Below are 19,897 nucleotides of genomic sequence, written 5' to 3' on the forward strand. Positions count from 1 at the left end.
GCAACTTTATTTCCCCTTATCTGTTTCAACCACTCAGCATCACCAGTATACTCATCACCGGCCTGTTCATCTGTTATCATCTGCACCTGTTTCTCACTGGTTTTTGACTTCAGCTTTTTGTACACTTGAATGATTGAAAGCATCTTTCTAAAACTGTTCAGGTACAGGGAATGGACTAAGAACGAGAGCCAAAACTTTCTAAAAAGTCTTTCAGAAAGCTCTTTTAGAATATAATGTGAAAAAAATAGGGGTGGTTTAGCCACTTTTGCATAGCACTTTAAAATAAAATAAAAAATCAACTTCTGTAAGCCAACATCTCTAAGCCTTTAGTAGACATTGTTCATCACTCTGCCCACAAACTAGCTATAAATAAATAAACAACACAAATATATGCCTAATATCTTAATTTATTGTAGTATTCACGCTCATCCACCATCACATATAGTGATGTTTATAGAGTTATAGAGTTATTTACAAAATCATTGGCAATTGAGAACAGTCTTTTTCAAATTAGGATAGTGTCTTCCCTGATCGAGATATGGTGCTGTGGTCTTCCCTGATAGAGATATGGTGCTGTGGTCCTTGGTTTAGCACTCAGTCCTAGCAGTGGCAGGTTGGGCATTCTGATTTGCACAATGGATACGCACACTGCTGCAACACCACTGTAATAATCTTCTTAAAATGTAAAAACCGAGTAAGCCTGAAATAGCTTTTCCATCTCCAAATGCTTCTTGGCAGCACCAAAGAAAAACATCTTACTAATGTTTATAAATGCTTCATCCACAATATCCAGTAGCATGTGATCAAGAGTAGAGACTCAATGGCATTACTGTTCTGGTTCGTAATAGCGCTTCTTCATGGCTCTGTATTTTCTGAGGAAATAAAGGGCCTCCAGTTCCTTAATCACAAATTCCCCTCGATCAACAAGCTTTCGAATCTTCTCAGGGTCTGTGACATCTTTGTTCTTCAGAAAAGCTGATTTTAGGCGCTCCCTGAAGTAAACTGTGCCTTTTGGGTATTCCCTTCCAAGATAGAGAAGCTTTTAAACAAACAAAAAAAGCATAACAAACTTGTTAAAGCCATGTGATTTATACAGTATTGTAACTGCAGATTCCAATACTGAAGTCAATATAAAATACACATACACAGATATTCCTTATGCATGATGACAAACTAGATACGATTCATAAAAGCAGAGATTTTCTCACATTCTTGTACAATCTGATAACTTCTCCTCTAAGTGGATTGCTCATTGTTCCTTTTTTCTCCAAAGCACTAACTGACCTATAATAGAAAACACAAAATGAACACAGTGGTTATGAAGTGGCACTTGTAACACAAATTTTAATATTGTTTTAGACTCCATCACAAAACTGCATACTATCATACTGACTGTCGGAGATGCACTTATATATACCAGATTTAAAGAAATTATACCGGATTTAAAGATGAAGCTTAGACAGATCCACTGGGAAGAAGCCATTAATAAATGCAGCAGTACATACATTGTCTGCTTATTAATTGTCTCTGCTTTTCTTACATTTTTAATAGATTTTTGGACAGTTAACCTGAAGAGATGATGATTCAAACAGCGTTTAAATTCCAGGAGTGACTTGGTTCTTGTAATATTTTTATAGGCATTCCTTTACATCATCATAATTATGTCCATGCAATAATAATAATATTAATAATAATAATAATAATGTCAGGTTTCTGCTAAGCAAGGTGCAGGACTACATCTCCCATCATTTCACCACCAGACCATAATACTAATGTCACATGATCACCTTACACATAATTCACACTTTTCATGTAAAAACTAGTATTTAGGTTACAAAATATCCAGCACTCATTGTTTGGTGATCTTTTATGGTACTTGTATTATGTCATGTATTCTATCATGACCACCTAGTAAGTAGTTAGTCAAAGTAAGTTGTTGTGACAGAAACAGGTATATATGAGAGGCGTTCAAGTCAAACCAGGACTTATGAAGACATTTCTTCTGAATGAAGGTAGATTGAAATGTACAGAAGTCTTCATTCACAGTATAGTGATATGAACCAGCCGAGGGAAAACATTTGATTGTTTTTCTTCTTTGTCTTTCGGCTGTTCTCTTTCAGGAGTCTCTACAGCAAATCATCTGCCTCCAACAAACTCTCACACCAACTAACTTCATGTCCTCTCTCACTGCATCCATGAATCTCCTCTTTGGTCTTCCTCTAGACCTCCTGCCTGGCGGTTCCAACCTCAGCATCCTTCTACCGATATATTCACAATCTCTCCTCTAAACATGTCCAAACCACCTCAATCTGGCAGACAGATCACTTATCACCAACTTGCGCTTCTGTCTGTGAGAACTGTACACACAATCATTCACCAAGACCTCTTGCAGTTACAGTAGGGCTGGGCGATATGGCTGAAAACTGTATCACAATATCAGTGTTTCATATCAGTCGACATCGATAATTATTAATATTTTTATGACCCATTTAAAATAAAGACCAGGAGAAAAATATATTACATTATACATTTTTATTTTAAACTTAACCTTCCTCTGATCATAGTCCCCTCAGTTATTAAGACAGAAATGTCAATAACCATGGAAAACTCAAATAATTATTTTATATAAACTCAAAGTGCATTTTCTGCTTTTGAAGAGGAATCCAGGAGACCAGCATGAGACAACGACATGGCGCAACCAAATGTGATACTGTTACATGATTGACGTTAGTGTATCACTCCCTACGTTGCTAGGTTACCAGAGAGCGAGCGCCTTTGTTAATGCAACTGTCACGGGCAACCAGAAGCGGACCAGAAGACTAGCAGTTAGCCCTTGTAGAGTAGACGGTAAATCCAAACGCGGAAATAGCGCGAACAGGCAGGATAACCACGCAAGTCATTGTAAGAACTCTCTCACGCCGAGAGCAAGAGTTTACACAATTATACCCGCTGTTGCGGGAGAGAGGTTGATTTTACAGCAGCTGTTTACGGGAGTGTAATGCAGTCCAATGTGCGTGAACGCGGAAATGTGAGATGAGCTGGAATATAGAGCTAGCATTTAGTAGTTTTTGGTTTGATTTAAGGACGGAATCCACACGGACGTTTGTAATATCGCCTGACAACGCAGAAAATAAAAGAATGGACATGCATCGACTCGTTTGTCTTTCTCATCACTGCATGGGCATGAATTAACGAGCTGTTGCGCTACCGCGAGAAACGACAAAATAAAGCGGGGAAGCTAACACCGCATTCTAGCAACACACACTTAATTAGGAATTGGACGCAAAATCACATAAGATCCGGCGAAGCATCGGAAACGGCATGGGCAGACTCAATGACTGAGCGATGTGAAGCGTTATCTTGTCTCCTTTTATACTTCCTGAATCGCGACCACCGTACTACTTCAGGGTCCTAGTGCCGGTCACGGAGTGAGTGCGCATGACAGCAACCAAACTAGCTTCGCGACCTTGGTTTCCTCCGACAAAGAATAAAAATTATCGACCGTTTTATCGAACACATTTTTTTTAATTGATATCGATCACGTGTCTATCGCGATACATAACGTTATCGTATTATCGCCCAGCCTTAAGTTGCAGCGTTTCAGATGTGAAACAGGCAGTCTGAATATACTGTAGCTATGGCATACTGAGAAAACTTTATACCATGGTGGTATCCAAGCACTAGTTGAGATTTGGGATAAGTACATTAGTTTAGCTGGGAATTATTTAGAGAAATAAAGGTAGTTTTTACTTTTGTAACTGTGTTCTGTTATTCCAAATAAACAAAAGTCCCTTGAACATCCTTTTTACTTAAACATCAATAATAATCATCAGATGCTTATGAGGGGAAAAATAAGACAAGAAAAATCTGCAGTTTTGTAAAAAGGAATTATTTTACCTAGTTAGCAATCTATACATGTAGAATTTTGAATTTTGATCATTCAAAATGTTACACGTTTCTTTTCTTTGTTAAACCTTTTTTTAAACCTATTTGTAATATTAGGTATTTCATTTATTTGCATCTATTTACTACATAATACAATTGTAAATAGTACTACCTTTTATAACATTTAGCAGTGGTTTGCTGTTTGTTTCAGTGCAGTATGACTATGCAATAAAACAATAAACTACGGCAAGCAGGAGGCACAGACGCAACACAAAACGCAAATACAAAACAAAACAACTGGAACGAAGCTGAACGTTAATCAAATTACAAACGTGTTCATTATATAACTAAAGAAACACAACTAATATGATAAAAAAATTTGATTTTAGATGAAGAAGGGGTATTTAATAATTAGTGCAGTTAGTGCAATAATTAGTTCTTCTCGTGTAGTTTCTTTTTCATGCATGTGACCTTCTCACGTCCTGCTATGAACCGCTTATTGCTGCTGATGATCTTTTTTCCACCTAAATGTAACAGCACCAGGAAATTTGTCTGGTTTAAAACCTCGCATATTTCCAAAGCTTTACAAAGACTCACCGTCATTTCAGGTTCAGATCAGAAGGTTACTGTGAGGTGAGGTCGCTTGCCTTCAACTAGTGACGTGAAAGATGTGGGCGGTCCACCGCTGATATTCTTCAATATAAAAGCTCTGAAAATACAATCTGGCATATTTACTGTTTGTTATACAGACTAGACTGGTTGGAATAAATAGCTTTCAAAACTGATATAGATTTTGGTAAATAGAGTCTATGCATACTGTATGACATGTATAAGACGTTTTTTTTTTAAAAGAATAAATAATATAAATGCTGAAAACAGGGCTGGTAAACTCTACATTGTTTTCATTTCTCTTTAAGCCATTACTTTGAAATGTTTAAAACATGCTGTTTTATGGAGATGCCGGGGATTGAACCCGGGACCTCATACATGCGAAGCATGCGCTCTACCACTGAGCTACATCCCCACAGGCTAGAACGAGTGGGCCATTTTCAAGCACAATACCAAAGACAAATCAAATGAGGTGATTACTCGTTGGCAAGTTAATTTACACAGCAGAACAACGGACCTGGTGGCCAAAGACCCTGAGGGACAAAACTGGCGCTTAATGGAGATTTAAAGGTTCACCTCTAGGTAGAGCTCATCCCTCAAGAGAACCGATTATAAGATGTGACCAATAGTAGATACACGATGGCGTTGCTGTTCTTGTTTGTGATAGCGCGTAGAATTTCTCTGAAGGAAAGTTTAGTGCCCAGGGGAAACAAAGCAGGCACTGGGAAAAGATGCATCCACCCACTGGCAGCCTGTGGGGTTGTGAGGCCCTAGGTGAGATCATGAAAACTGGGCTCACTGATGTAATAGTGTATGTCATTTCAGCATCTGCAATTAAGAATGTGTATAAAAAGTCTTTTTTTTTCTTGAATTAAATGCTAAATGGAATCTTAGGGATAAACACATTTGTTTTATTTAACCTATCTATGTACAATATTTAATTCTAAAAAGAATTGTCATATATCACACACCTATACACACAAACCATCTGTATGAGAAAACTGTTCCACGTCTCAGAATCTGATTTATATTTTAGTGGACGTTTTTTTTGTTTTGTTTAAATGATGGACTATTTGCCATCCTGAGCTGCTCGCAGTACAGGTTAATCTCCCGCCGCTGCCGGTTAGCATTAGTAAAATCTCCCGCCGCTGCCAGTTAGCATTAGTAAAATCTCCTGCTGCTGCCAGTTAGCATTAGTAAAATCTCCCGCCGCTGCCAGTTAGCATTCAGGTAACGTAGCAACGCCACACAAAAACAACCGTGCCTGCAAAGACGCGCACATTTAAGTTTAATCTTCAATTTAGCAACTGTACATACTGCTACCTTACACAGAGATTTACTACACATTTAGCCTATATGCTTGCACCATGTAAAATCAGCAATGAGATAGACAACATTGTGATTGGCAATACACAAATCAGGTAAATCCACATTACCTCTCTCTTTTACCTCCTATACCACTTTATCCTGTATTCAGGGTCACAGGGGCCTGAAGCCTATCCCAGAAGACTTAGGGCACTCCAGGCAATTTTGGGAATGCCAATTAGCCTAACCTACATATCTTTAGACTGTGGGAGGAAACCGGAGTAAACCCATCAAACACAAGGAGAACATGCAGACTTCATGCACACAGATACAGGAATTGAACCCAGACCCTAGAGGTGCAAGGCAACAGTGCTAACCACTACACCCACGTGCCACCGAGCCATGTTACCATAAAGATTAAAATATCTTGAACTTTTTGACAGCACTTTTTCTGTCATGCAACTGCCTAATAAGAAATGAAACATTCATAAATAATCAGGGCATATGTACAATGGGGCATTTTGTAATCAAACGTGAGAAATGGGAAGAGATACAGAGAAACCTCGGATGGCGAGTAACACGGTTTGCAAAACTTCTGCAAGACGAGAATAATTTTTTTAAAATAAATTTTTACTTGAAAAACGAGCACCGTGTACCTTTACAAGTACCAGGCATCATGTAGCACGCATGCATTTCTTGTTTTAATGTCCAACGCCACGTAATCACAATAGTTTTTCTCTATCTTGCGCTGCGGAATTGTGGGTAATGATCCATCCCCGCTCAGTCTTAGTGCGCGTCTAGTCTAATCAACATCACTCCGCATGTGTTCTGTTTACTATAACATCGTGACCACGTGTATCCATGTAAAGCCTCTTTTAGCTTTTTTTAGCGTGTGTAGAGCGCGTGTACTCTTTATTATAACACATTTGTGCGTACATGTAAAGCAAAAGCAGGTCCCATTAAAGAGGTTGAAGGTCCATTTTCCCTCTCTCTGTTAGCCTGATTTCATTATGTGTGTGTGCGCGTCATTGGAGAGCATGCCCCTTCCCCTACTCCTCTCAAACTCGCCTTCACAAACTACCCTCCTCCTCACACACTCTAACGGAGACTTCTTTATAGGCTCCTTACTGCACATCGCACTCCTTATACTGTAGTTCTCTACGTGATGGGTCAAGTTTGCAGTTAACAAATGCAGCGTGCATTCTCTCCTTAAGGATGACAAAAACCGTGCATTGCGGTTGTATGTGCTCTCGTCTGTTATTACAGAAATCGAAGACTCCCCTATATACTTCACCAAGGCTTTAAATATTCAAGGGGAAATCACATAGCAAGTAAGAGTTCAACTCGAGTTATAACCCTTGGTATGAATGCGTGTGTGGGTGTAAGTAGCTTTTATTACGTCGAGCCTAGGCATACTGTATGATATGATCAGAGGCTCTGGACAGTGAATATAGTTCACATTTTTATAAGGTTTATGTGGAAAGAAATAATCTGAATGCTGAAAACGGGGCTGTTAGGCATTACAATTTTGGGGGGTTTTAGTAATTCAATGTAATTTTCCCTTTAGCTATTACTTCCTTATGTTTAAAATGTGCTGTTTCATGGAGATACCAGGGATTGAATCCGGGACCTCATACATGCAAAGCATGCACTCTACTATCGAGCTACATCCCCACAGGGTGAAGAACGTCCAACGTTCCCGATCGTCTCCGGAAAACACCCCACACTTTGCCAGAGGTGCTAACAGGCACTGAAGGACAAAAGTGGCGTCTTGGAAAGAAGCATCTGCTTAATGCAGGTACTCGTTCTTGTTTAAACACAAGTCATTTAAAGATTCACCTCTAGAGGGAGCTCAACCATCTAGGGGCCCTGAAAATTGCAATTTGACCAATAGTAGAGATAGGATGGCATTGGCATGATTTACATTTACATTTAGGCATTTGGCAGATGCTCATATCCAGAGCAACTTACAAAAAGTGCTTTAAAGTTTACATCATTGGATACATACTAACACTGTGTTAACTAGGTTAATAACCAAGTGCCATTAGTCCAACACAACTGGGAAGAGTTTTTTTTTTTGTGGGGGGGGGGGGGGTTAGTCCAAGTACTGGAGAAACAGATGCGTCTTGAGTCGTCGTTTACAGATAGTCAAAGTCTCTGCTGTACGGACATCTAGAGGAAGTTCGTTTCACCACCTAGGTGCCAGAACAAAAAAAAAAAAGCCTGGATGAATGTCGCCCTCGATCCCTAAGAGAGAGTGTGGGATGAGACGAGCAGTGCTGGAGGATCGGAGAGAACGTGGTGCAGTTCATGGTGTGGTATGAGTAGAAAGGTAAGTGGGTCCTGGGCCATTTTTAGCTTTGTAGGCAAGCATCAGCGTTTTGAATTTAATTTGATGCGGGCAGCTACAGGAAGCCAGTGCAGGGAGCAGAGGTGTGGTGGGGTGTGGGAGAACTTGGAAAGGTTAAAAACTAGACGTGCTGCTGCATTCTGAATCAGTTGCAGAGGACGAATCGTGGACAGAGGCAGGCCTGCCAGGAGTAAGTTGCAGTAGTCCAGTCTTGAAATAACAAGGTACTGAACAAGAACCTGAGTAGTCTGTGAAGAAAGAAATGGGTGAATTCTTCTGATATTGTAAAGAAGAAATCTACAAGAGCGAGTGAGGTTAGCGATGTGTGGGGAAAATGACAAACAATGGACAGATGAGGATTTCCTGATTCAACGTCCCTGTGCTACAATCTAATGTAGCTTGTCTGTCGTGAGGATGTAGCTCATGTTTAAAATGTGCTGCTTCATGGAGATGCCGGGGATTGAACCCAGGACGTCAGACATGCGACCTGATTGCATCTGATAGCATTTCATGGCACATCAAACTCTGTATAGTTCTCTCTATAGTGCATTTGAAGATGTCTACTGTACATCCGTACACTGGCATCTCCAGACGGACTCTTGACTTCTCTGGAAAAAGGTTCAAACAAAAGAAATCCCTCATTTGCTATTTTCATCCACGGTTGATCGGGTGATTTAGGCCAACGATGACGTCATCGCTAGGAATTGCCAATTCGACTTCCCTGTTCTACAAAGTAATGCTGCTCAATCGCTGTGGGGATGTAGCTCAGTGGGAGAATGCATGATTTGCATGTACGAGGCCCTGGAGTCAGTCCCCGGCATCTCCGAGAGGCTTCTTTATAGGCTCCTTACTGCACTCCGTACTCCTTACTTGCACTCCGTATAGTTCTCTATGTGATAGGTCAAGTTTGCAGTTAACAAATACACCGTGCATTCTCTCCGTAAGGATGATGAAAACCGTGCATTGCGGTTGTATGTGCTCTCGTCTATTATCACAGAAATCGAAGACTCCCCTATATACTTCACCAAGGCTTTAAATATTCAAGGGGAAATCACAGAGCAAGTAAGGGCTGTACGATGAATACTCAAGTCCTTTTCGCAAGCCTGAGCCTACTGATTGCCCCAACTTGTCTTTTCATCCAATAGCTGTGTGGCAAGCAATATAGCTAGCTGTAGCTCAGGTGTGTGAATTTTGGTGGAGGCTGTTGCCACATTGAATCCACTGTCTGGTTGAAGCAACACAAAGAAATCAGGTCTTGGTATCCATGTATCATTTCAAGTCGAGTTATAACCCTTGGTGTAAATGCGTGTGAGGGTGTAAGTAGCTTTCATTACGTTGAGCCTAGGCATACCGTATGTTATGATCACAGGTTCTGGACAGTGAATATAGTTCACATTACACAATATCAAAGATTTTTTAAGAGCTTTATGTGGAAAGTAATAATCTGAATGCTGAAAACGGGGCTGTTAGGCATTACAATTTTGCGGGGATTTAGTAATTCGATGTAACTTCCCCATTAGCCATTACTTTCTTTTGTTTAAAATGTGCTGCTTCATGGAGATGCCGGGGATTGAATCCGGGACCTCATACATGCGAAGCATGCGCACTACCACTGAGCTACATCCCCACAGGCTGAAGATCACCCGACGTTCCCGATCGTCTCCGGAAAACACGTCACCCTTTCTCAGAGGTGCTAACAGGCACTGAAGGACAATAGTGGCGTCTTGGAAAGAAGCATCTGTATAATGCAGGTACTCGTTCTTGTTTAAACACAAGTCATTTAAAGATTCACCTCTAGAGGGAGCTCAACCATCAAGGGCCCTCGAAAATGGCATGTGACCAATAGTAGAGATACGATGGCATCACCAGGATTCGCCGATTCAACTTCCCTGTGCTACAGTCTCATGTGGCCAGTGGGGGATGTAGCTCAGTGGTGGAGCGCATGCTTTGCATGTATGAGGCCCCGGGTTCAATCCCCGGCATCTCCAAACGCTTCTTTATGAGCGTTTCATGGCACATCAAACTCTGTATAGTTCTCTCTATAGTGCATTTGAAGATGTCTACTGTACATCCGTACACTGGCATCTCCAGACGGACTCTTGACTTCTCTGGAAAAAGGTTTAAACAAAAGAACTAACCTACAAATGCTTTTCCCCTTCCAAATGCTCATTGGAAAAATCCCTAACAGCAGACCTCCTTAAACAAAAGAAATCCCTCCTTTGCTATTTTCATCCACGGTTGATCGGGTGGTTTAGGCCAACGATGACGTCATCGCTAGGAATTGCCAATTCGACTTCCCTGTTCTACAAAGTAATGCTGCTCAATCGCTGTGGGGATGTAGCTCAGTGGGAGAATGCATGATTTGCAAGAGGCTTCTTTATAGGCTCCTTACTGCACTCCGTATAGTTCTCTATGTGATAGGTCAAGTTTGCAGTTAACAAATACACCGTGCATTCTCTCCGTAAGGATGATGAAAACCGTGCATTGCGGTTGTATGTGCTCTCGTCTATTATCACAGAAATCGAAGACTCCCCTATATACTTCACCAAGGCTTTAAATATTCAAGGGGAAATCACAGAGCAAGTAAGGGCTGTACGATGAATACTCAAGTCCTTTTCGCAAGCCTGAGCCTACTGATTGCCCCAACTTGTCTTTTCATCCAATAGCTGTGTGGCAAGCAATATAGCTAGCTGAAGCTCAGGTGTGTGAATTTTGGTGGAGGCTGTTGCCACATTGAATCCACTGTCTGGTTGAAGCAACACAAAGAAATCAGGTCTTGGTATCCATGTATCATTTCAAGTCGAGTTATAACCCTTGGTGTAAATGCGTGTGAGGGTGTAAGTAGCTTTCATTACGTTGAGCCTAGGCATACCGTATGTTATGATCACAGGTTCTGGACAGTGAATATAGTTCACATTACACAATATCAAAGATTTTTTAAGAGCTTTATGTGGAAAGTAATAATCTGAATGCTGAAAACGGGGCTGTTAGGCATTACAATTTTGCGGGGATTTAGTAATTCGATGTAACTTCCCCATTAGCCATTACTTTCTTTTGTTTAAAATGTGCTGCTTCATAGAGATGCCGGGGATTGAACCCGGGACCTCATACATGCGAAGCATGCGCTCTACCACTGAGCTACATCCCCACAGGCTGAAGATCACCCGACGTTCCCGATCGTCTCCGGAAAACACGTCACCCTTTCTCAGAGGTGCTAACAGGCACTAAAGGACAATAGTGGCGTCCTGGAAAGAAGCATCTGTATAATGCAGGTACTCGTTCTTGTTTAAACACAAGTCATTTAAAGATTCACCTCTAGAGGGAGCTCAACCATCAAGGGCCCTCGAAAATGGCATGTGACCAATAGTAGAGATACGATGGCATCACCAGGATTCGCCGATTCAACTTCCCTGTGCTACAGTCTAATGTGGCCAGTGGGGGATGTAGCTCAGTGGTAGAGCGCATGCTTTGCATGTATGAGGCCCCGGGTTCAATCCCCGGCATCTCCAAACGCTTCTTTATGAGCGTTTCATGGCACATCAAACTCTGTATAGTTCTCTCTATAGTGCATTTGAAGATGTCTACTGTACATCCGTACACTGGCATCTCCAGACGGACTCTTGACTTCTCTGGAAAAAGGTTCAAACAAAAGAACTAACCTACAAATGCTTTTCCCCTTCCAAATGCTCATTGGAAAAATCCCTAACAGCAGACCTCCTTAAACAAAAGAAATCCCTCCTTTGCTATTTTCATCCACGGTTGATCGGGTGGTTTAGGCCAGCGATGACGTCATCGCTAGGAATTGCCAATTCGACTTCCCTGTTCTACAAAGTAATGCTGCTCAATCGCTGTGGGGATGTAGCTCAGTGGGAGAATGCATGATTTGCAAGAGGCTTCTTTATAGGCTCCTTACTGCACTCCGTATAGTTCTCTATGTGATAGGTCAAGTTTGCAGTTAACAAATACACCGTGCATTCTCTCCGTAAGGATGATGAAAACCGTGCATTGCGGTTGTATGTGCTCTCGTCTATTATCACAGAAATCGAAGACTCCCCTATATACTTCACCAAGGCTTTAAATATTCAAGGGGAAATCACAGAGCAAGTAAGGGCTGTACGATGAATACTCAAGTCCTTTTCGCAAGCCTGAGCCTACTGATTGCCCCAACTTGTCTTTTCATCCAATAGCTGTGTGGCAAGCAATATAGCTAGCTGAAGCTCAGGTGTGTGAATTTTGGTGGAGGCTGTTGCCACATTGAATCCACTGTCTGGTTGAAGCAACACAAAGAAATCAGGTCTTGGTATCCATGTATCATTTCAAGTCGAGTTATAACCCTTGGTGTAAATGCGTGTGAGGGTGTAAGTAGCTTTCATTACGTTGAGCCTAGGCATACCGTATGTTATGATCACAGGTTCTGGACAGTGAATATAGTTCACATTACACAATATCAAAGATTTTTTAAGAGCTTTATGTGGAAAGTAATAATCTGAATGCTGAAAACGGGGCTGTTAGGCATTACAATTTTGCGGGGATTTAGTAATTCGATGTAACTTCCCCATTAGCCATTACTTTCTTTTGTTTAAAATGTGCTGCTTCATAGAGATGCCGGGGATTGAACCCGGGACCTCATACATGCGAAGCATGCGCTCTACCACTGAGCTACATCCCCACAGGCTGAAGATCACCCGACGTTCCCGATCGTCTCCGGAAAACACGTCACCCTTTCTCAGAGGTGCTAACAGGCACTGAAGGACAATAGTGGCGTCTTGGAAAGAAGCATCTGTCTAATGCAGGTACTCGTTCTTGTTTAAACACAAGTCATTTAAAGATTCACCTCTAGAGGGAGCTCAACCATCAAGGGCCCTCGAAAATGGCATTTGACCAATAGTAGAGATACGATGGCATCACCAGGATTCGCCGATTCAACTTCCCTGTGCTACAGTCTAATGTGGCCAGTGGGGGATGTAGCTCAGTGGTAGAGCGCATGCTTTGCATGTATGAGGCCCCGGGTTCAATCCCCGGCATCTCCAAACGCTTCTTTATGAGCGTTTCATGGCACATCAAACTCTGTATAGTTCTCTCTATAGTGCATTTGAAGATGTCTACTGTACATCCGTACACTGGCATCTCCAGACGGACTCTTGACTTCTCTGGAAAACGGTTCAAACAAAAGAACTAACCTACAGATGCTTTTCCCCTTCTAAATGCTCATTGGAAAAATCCCTAACAGCAGACCTCCTTAAACAAAAGAAATCCCTCCTTTGCTATTTTCATCCACGGTTGATCGGGTGGTTTAGGCCAACGATGACGTCATCGCTAGGAATTGCCAATTCGACTTCCCTGTTCTACAAAGTAATGCTGCTCAATCGCTGTGGGGATGTAGCTCAGTGGGAGAATGCATGATTTGCAAGAGGCTTCTTTATAGGCTCCTTACTGCACTCCGTATATTTCTCTATGTGATAGGTCAAGTTTGCAGTTAACAAATACACCGTGCATTCTCTCCGTAAGGATGATGAAAACCGTGCATTGCGGTTGTATGTGCTCTCGTCTATTATCACAGAAATCGAAGACTCCCCTATATACTTCACCAAGGCTTTAAATATTCAAGGGGAAATCACAGAGCAAGTAAGGGCTGTACGATGAATACTCAAGTCCTTTTCGCAAGCCTGAGCCTACTGATTGCCCCAACTTGTCTTTTCATCCAATAGCTGTGTGGCAAGCAATATAGCTAGCTGTAGCTCAGGTGTGTGAATTTTGGTGGAGGCTGTTGCCACATTGAATCCACTGTCTGGTTGAAGCAACACAAAGAAATCAGGTCTTGGTATCCATGTATCATTTCAAGTCGAGTTATAACCCTTGGTGTAAATGCGTGTGAGGGTGTAAGTAGCTTTCATTACGTTGAGCCTAGGCATACCGTATGTTATGATCACAGGTTCTGGACAGTGAATATAGTTCACATTACACAATATCAAAGATTTTTTAAGAGCTTTATGTGGAAAGTAATAATCTGAATGCTGAAAACGGGGCTGTTAGGCATTACAATTTTGCGGGGATTTAGTAATTCGATGTAACTTCCCCATTAGCCATTACTTTCTTTTGTTTAAAATGTGCTGCTTCATGGGGATGCCAAGGATTGAACCCAGGACCTAATACATGCGAAGCCTGCGCTCTACCACTGAGCTACATCCCCACAAGGGTGAAGATCACCCGACGTTCCCGATCGTCTCCGGAAAACACGTCACCCTTTCTCAGAGGTGCTAACAGGCACTGAAGGACAATAGTGGCGTCTTGGAAAGAAGCATCTGTATAATGCAGGTACTCGTTCTTGTTTAAACACAAGTCATTTAAAGATTCACCTCTAGAGGGAGCTCAACCATCAAGGGCCCTCGAAAATGGCATGTGACCAATAGTAGAGATACGATGGCATCACCAGGATTCGCCGATTCAACTTCCCTGTGCTACAGTCTCATGTGGCCAGTGGGGGATGTAGCTCAGTGGTGGAGCGCATGCTTTGCATGTATGAGGCCCCGGGTTCAATCCCCGGCATCTCCAAACGCTTCTTTATGAGCGTTTCATGGCACATCAAACTCTGTATAGTTCTCTCTATAGTGCATTTGAAGATGTCTACTGTACATCCGTACACTGGCATCTCCAGACGGACTCTTGACTTCTCTGGAAAAAGGTTCAAACAAAAGAACTAACCTAGAAATGCTTTTCCCCTTCTAAATGCTCATTGGAAAAATCCCTAACAGCAGACCTCCTTAAACAAAAGAAATCCCTCCTTTGCTATTTTCATCCACGGTTGATCGGGTGGTTTAGGCCAACGATGACGTCATCGCTAGGAATTGCCAATTCGACTTCCCTGTTCTACAAAGTAATGCTGCTCAATCGCTGTGGGGATGTAGCTCAGTGGGAGAATGCATGATTTGCAAGAGGCTTCTTTATAGGCTCCTTACTGCACTCCGTATATTTCTCTATGTGATAGGTCAAGTTTGCAGTTAACAAATACACCGTGCATTCTCTCCGTAAGGATGATGAAAACCGTGCATTGCGGTTGTATGTGCTCTCGTCTATTATCACAGAAATCGAAGACTCCCCTATATACTTCACCAAGGCTTTAAATATTCAAGGGGAAATCACAGAGCAAGTAAGGGCTGTACGATGAATACTCAAGTCCTTTTCGCAAGCCTGAGCCTACTGATTGCCCCAACTTGTCTTTTCATCCAATAGCTGTGTGGCAAGCAATATAGCTAGCTGTAGCTCAGGTGTGTGAATTTTGGTGGAGGCTGTTGCCACATTGAATCCACTGTCTGGTTGAAGCAACACAAAGAAATCAGGTCTTGGTATCCATGTATCATTTCAAGTCGAGTTATAACCCTTGGTGTAAATGCGTGTGAGGGTGTAAGTAGCTTTCATTACGTTGAGCCTAGGCATACCGTATGTTATGATCACAGGTTCTGGACAGTGAATATAGTTCACATTACACAATATCAAAGATTTTTTAAGAGCTTTATGTGGAAAGTAATAATCTGAATGCTGAAAACGGGGCTGTTAGGCATTACAATTTTGCGGGGATTTAGTAATTCGATGTAACTTCCCCATTAGCCATTACTTTCTTTTGTTTAAAATGTGCTGCTTCATGGGGATGCCAAGGATTGAACCCAGGACCTCATACATGCGAAGCCTGCGCTCTACCACTGAGCTACATGCCCACAAGGGTGAAGATCACCCGACGTTCCCGATCGTCTCCGGAAAACACGTCACCCTTTCTCAGAGGTGCTAACAGGCACTGAAGGACAATAGTGGCGTCTTGGAAAGAAGCATCTGTATAATGCAGGTACTCGTTCTTGTTTAAACACAAGTCATTTAAAGATTCACCTCTAGAGGGAGCTCAACCATCAAGGGCCCTCGAAAATGGCATGTGACCAATAGTAGAGATACGATGGCATCACCAGGATTCGCCGATTCAACTTCCCTGTGCTACAGTCTCATGTGGCCAGTGGGGGATGTAGCTCAGTGGTGGAGCGCATGCTTTGCATGTATGAGGCCCCGGGTTCAATCCCCGGCATCTCCAAACGCTTCTTTATGAGCGTTTCATGGCACATCAAACTCTGTATAGTTCTCTCTATAGTGCATTTGAAGATGTCTACTGTACATCCGTACACTGGCATCTCCAGACGGACTCTTGACTTCTCTGGAAAAAGGTTCAAACAAAAGAACTAACCTACAAATGCTTTTCCCCTTCCAAATGCTCATTGGAAAAATCCCTAACAGCAGACCTCCTTAAACAAAAGAAATCCCTCCTTTGCTATTTTCATCCACGGTTGATCGGGTGGTTTAGGCCAACGATGACGTCATCGCTAGGAATTGCCAATTCGACTTCCCTGTTCTACAAAGTAATGCTGCTCAATCGCTGTGGGGATGTAGCTCAGTGGGAGAATGCATGATTTGCAAGAGGCTTCTTTATAGGCTCCTTACTGCACTCCGTATAGTTCTCTACGTGATAGGTCAAGTTTGCAGTTAACAAATACACCGTGCATTCTCTCCGTAAGGATGATGAAAACCATGCATTGCGGTTGTATGTGCTCTCGTCTATTATCACAGAAATCGAAGACTCCCCTATATACTTCACCAAGGCTTTAAATATTCAAGGGGAAATCACAGAGCAAGTAAGGGCTGTACGATGAATACTCAAGTCCTTTTCGCAAGCCTGAGCCTACTGATTGCCCCAACTTGTCTTTTCATCCAATAGCTGTGTGGCAAGCAATATAGCTAGCTGAAGCTCAGGTGTGTGAATTTTGGTGGAGGCTGTTGCCACATTGAATCCACTGTCTGGTTGAAGCAACACAAAGAAATCAGGTCTTGGTATCCATGTATCATTTCAAGTCGAGTTATAACCCTTGGTGTAAATGCGTGTGAGGGTGTAAGTAGCTTTCATTACGTTGAGCCTAGGCATACCGTATGTTATGATCACAGGTTCTGGACAGTGAATATAGTTCACATTACACAATATCAAAGATTTTTTAAGAGCTTTATGTGGAAAGTAATAATCTGAATGCTGAAAACGGGGCTGTTAGGCATTACAATTTTGCGGGGATTTAGTAATTCGATGTAACTTCCCCATTAGCCATTACTTTCTTTTGTTTAAAATGTGCTGCTTCATGGGGATGCCAAGGATTGAACCCAGGACCTCATACATGCGAAGCCTGCGCTCTACCACTGAGCTACATCCCCACAAGGGTGAAGATCACCCGACGTTCCCGATCGTCTCCGGAAAACACGTCACCCTTTCTCAGAGGTGCTAACAGGCACTGAAGGACAATAGTGGCGTCTTGGAAAGAAGCATCTGTATAATGCAGGTACTCGTTCTTGTTTAAACACAAGTCATTTAAAGATTCACCTCTAGAGGGAGCTCAACCATCAAGGGCCCTCGAAAATGGCATGTGACCAATAGTAGAGATACGATGGCATCACCAGGATTCGCCGATTCAACTTCCCTGTGCTACAGTCTCATGTGGCCAGTGGGGGATGTAGCTCAGTGGTGGAGCGCATGCTTTGCATGTATGAGGCCCCGGGTTCAATCCCCGGCATCTCCAAACGCTTCTTTATGAGCGTTTCATGGCACATCAAACTCTGTATAGTTCTCTCTATAGTGCATTTGAAGATGTCTACTGTACATCCGTACACTGGCATCTCCAGACGGACTCTTGACTTCTCTGGAAAAAGGTTCAAACAAAAGAACTAACCTACAAATGCTTTTCCCCTTCCAAATGCTCATTGGAAAAATCCCTAACAGCAGACCTCCTTAAACAAAAGAAATCCCTCCTTTGCTATTTTCATCCACGGTTGATCGGGTGGTTTAGGCCAACGATGACGTCATCGCTAGGAATTGCCAATTCGACTTCCCTGTTCTACAAAGTAATGCTGCTCAATCGCTGTGGGGATGTAGCTCAGTGGGAGAATGCATGATTTGCAAGAGGCTTCTTTATAGGCTCCTTACTGCACTCCGTATATTTCTCTATGTGATAGGTCAAGTTTGCAGTTAACAAATACACCGTGCATTCTCTCCGTAAGGATGATGAAAACCGTGCATTGCGGTTGTATGTGCTCTCGTCTATTATCACAGAAATCGAAGACTCCCCTATATACTTCACCAAGGCTTTAAATATTCAAGGGGAAATCACAGAGCAAGTAAGGGCTGTACGATGAATACTCAAGTCCTTTTCGCAAGCCTGAGCCTACTGATTGCCCCAACTTGTCTTTTCATCCAATAGCTGTGTGGCAAGCAATATAGCTAGCTGTAGCTCAGGTGTGTGAATTTTGGTGGAGGCTGTTGCCACATTGAATCCACTGTCTGGTTGAAGCAACACAAAGAAATCAGGTCTTGGTATCCATGTATCATTTCAAGTCGAGTTATAACCCTTGGTGTAAATGCGTGTGAGGGTGTAAGTAGCTTTCATTACGTTGAGCCTAGGCATACCGTATGTTATGATCACAGGTTCTGGACAGTGAATATAGTTCACATTACACAATATCAAAGATTTTTTAAGAGCTTTATGTGGAAAGTAATAATCTGAATGCTGAAAACGGGGCTGTTAGGCATTACAATTTTGCGGGGATTTAGTAATTCGATGTAACTTCCCCATTAGCCATTACTTTCTTTTGTTTAAAATGTGCTGCTTCATGGGGATGCCAAGGATTGAACCCAGGACCTCATACATGCGAAGCCTGCGCTCTACCACTGAGCTACATGCCCACAAGGGTGAAGATCACCCGACGTTCCCGATCGTCTCCGGAAAACACGTCACCCTTTCTCAGAGGTGCTAACAGGCACTGAAGGACAATAGTGGCGTCTTGGAAAGAAGCATCTGTATAATGCAGGTACTCGTTCTTGTTTAAACACAAGTCATTTAAAGATTCACCTCTAGAGGGAGCTCAACCATCAAGGGCCCTCGAAAATGGCATGTGACCAATAGTAGAGATACGATGGCATCACCAGGATTCGCCGATTCAACTTCCCTGTGCTACAGTCTCATGTGGCCAGTGGGGGATGTAGCTCAGTGGTGGAGCGCATGCTTTGCATGTATGAGGCCCCGGGTTCAATCCCCGGCATCTCCAAACGCTTCTTTATGAGCGTTTCATGGCACATCAAACTCTGTATAGTTCTCTCTATAGTGCATTTGAAGATGTCTACTGTACATCCGTACACTGGCATCTCCAGACGGACTCTTGACTTCTCTGGAAAAAGGTTCAAACAAAAGAACTAACCTACAAATGCTTTTCCCCTTCCAAATGCTCATTGGAAAAATCCCTAACAGCAGACCTCCTTAAACAAAAGAAATCCCTCCTTTGCTATTTTCATCCACGGTTGATCGGGTGGTTTAGGCCAACGATGACGTCATCGCTAGGAATTGCCAATTCGACTTCCCTGTTCTACAAAGTAATGCTGCTCAATCGCTGTGGGGATGTAGCTCAGTGGGAGAATGCATGATTTGCAAGAGGCTTCTTTATAGGCTCCTTACTGCACTCCGTATAGTTCTCTACGTGATAGGTCAAGTTTGCAGTTAACAAATACACCGTGCATTCTCTCCGTAAGGATGATGAAAACCATGCATTGCGGTTGTATGTGCTCTCGTCTATTATCACAGAAATCGAAGACTCCCCTATATACTTCACCAAGGCTTTAAATATTCAAGGGGAAATCACAGAGCAAGTAAGGGCTGTACGATGAATACTCAAGTCCTTTTC

At 42.4% G+C, this 19,897-nt stretch overlaps 1 protein-coding gene and 12 non-coding genes across 13 annotated transcripts; 7 read left to right on the forward strand and 6 right to left on the reverse strand.

Annotated features, from left to right (window-relative positions):
* Positions 1–391: 391 nt before the first annotated feature.
* On the reverse strand, positions 392–4,566 carry lyrm5a (LYR motif containing 5a). The gene is made up of 3 exons (XM_053508723.1): positions 4,483–4,566; positions 1,209–1,284; positions 392–1,039 (listed from the first exon to the last, which is right to left on the reverse strand). The coding sequence occupies exons 2-3, from the start codon at positions 1,251–1,253 to the stop codon at positions 827–829; spliced, it is 258 nt and encodes an 85-aa protein (XP_053364698.1). The 5' UTR covers positions 1,254–1,284; positions 4,483–4,566; the 3' UTR covers positions 392–826.
* Positions 4,567–4,837: 271 nt separating this feature from the next.
* trnaa-cgc (transfer RNA alanine (anticodon CGC)) lies at positions 4,838–4,909 on the reverse strand. Its single transcript has one exon. It is a non-coding gene; the product is annotated as a tRNA-Ala (tRNA).
* Positions 4,910–9,704: 4,795 nt separating this feature from the next.
* Positions 9,705–9,776, reverse strand: trnaa-cgc (transfer RNA alanine (anticodon CGC)). The gene has a single exon. It is a non-coding gene; the product is annotated as a tRNA-Ala (tRNA).
* A 289-nt stretch (positions 9,777–10,065) lies between these two features.
* On the forward strand, positions 10,066–10,137 carry trnaa-ugc (transfer RNA alanine (anticodon UGC)). Its single transcript has one exon. It is a non-coding gene; the product is annotated as a tRNA-Ala (tRNA).
* A 1,088-nt stretch (positions 10,138–11,225) lies between these two features.
* trnaa-cgc (transfer RNA alanine (anticodon CGC)) lies at positions 11,226–11,297 on the reverse strand. The gene has a single exon. It is a non-coding gene; the product is annotated as a tRNA-Ala (tRNA).
* Positions 11,298–11,586: 289 nt separating this feature from the next.
* Positions 11,587–11,658, forward strand: trnaa-ugc (transfer RNA alanine (anticodon UGC)). Its single transcript has one exon. It is a non-coding gene; the product is annotated as a tRNA-Ala (tRNA).
* A 1,088-nt stretch (positions 11,659–12,746) lies between these two features.
* trnaa-cgc (transfer RNA alanine (anticodon CGC)) lies at positions 12,747–12,818 on the reverse strand. The gene has a single exon. It is a non-coding gene; the product is annotated as a tRNA-Ala (tRNA).
* A 289-nt stretch (positions 12,819–13,107) lies between these two features.
* trnaa-ugc (transfer RNA alanine (anticodon UGC)) lies at positions 13,108–13,179 on the forward strand. The gene has a single exon. It is a non-coding gene; the product is annotated as a tRNA-Ala (tRNA).
* Positions 13,180–14,629: 1,450 nt separating this feature from the next.
* Positions 14,630–14,701, forward strand: trnaa-ugc (transfer RNA alanine (anticodon UGC)). The gene has a single exon. It is a non-coding gene; the product is annotated as a tRNA-Ala (tRNA).
* A 1,450-nt stretch (positions 14,702–16,151) lies between these two features.
* trnaa-ugc (transfer RNA alanine (anticodon UGC)) lies at positions 16,152–16,223 on the forward strand. The gene has a single exon. It is a non-coding gene; the product is annotated as a tRNA-Ala (tRNA).
* Positions 16,224–17,311: 1,088 nt separating this feature from the next.
* On the reverse strand, positions 17,312–17,383 carry trnaa-cgc (transfer RNA alanine (anticodon CGC)). Its single transcript has one exon. It is a non-coding gene; the product is annotated as a tRNA-Ala (tRNA).
* Positions 17,384–17,673: 290 nt separating this feature from the next.
* On the forward strand, positions 17,674–17,745 carry trnaa-ugc (transfer RNA alanine (anticodon UGC)). Its single transcript has one exon. It is a non-coding gene; the product is annotated as a tRNA-Ala (tRNA).
* Positions 17,746–19,195: 1,450 nt separating this feature from the next.
* On the forward strand, positions 19,196–19,267 carry trnaa-ugc (transfer RNA alanine (anticodon UGC)). The gene has a single exon. It is a non-coding gene; the product is annotated as a tRNA-Ala (tRNA).
* Positions 19,268–19,897: the final 630 nt, after the last annotated feature.

This window comes from Clarias gariepinus, chromosome 12, assembly GCF_024256425.1.
Source record: "Clarias gariepinus isolate MV-2021 ecotype Netherlands chromosome 12, CGAR_prim_01v2, whole genome shotgun sequence".
Taxonomy (NCBI): Eukaryota; Metazoa; Chordata; class Actinopteri; order Siluriformes; family Clariidae; genus Clarias; species Clarias gariepinus.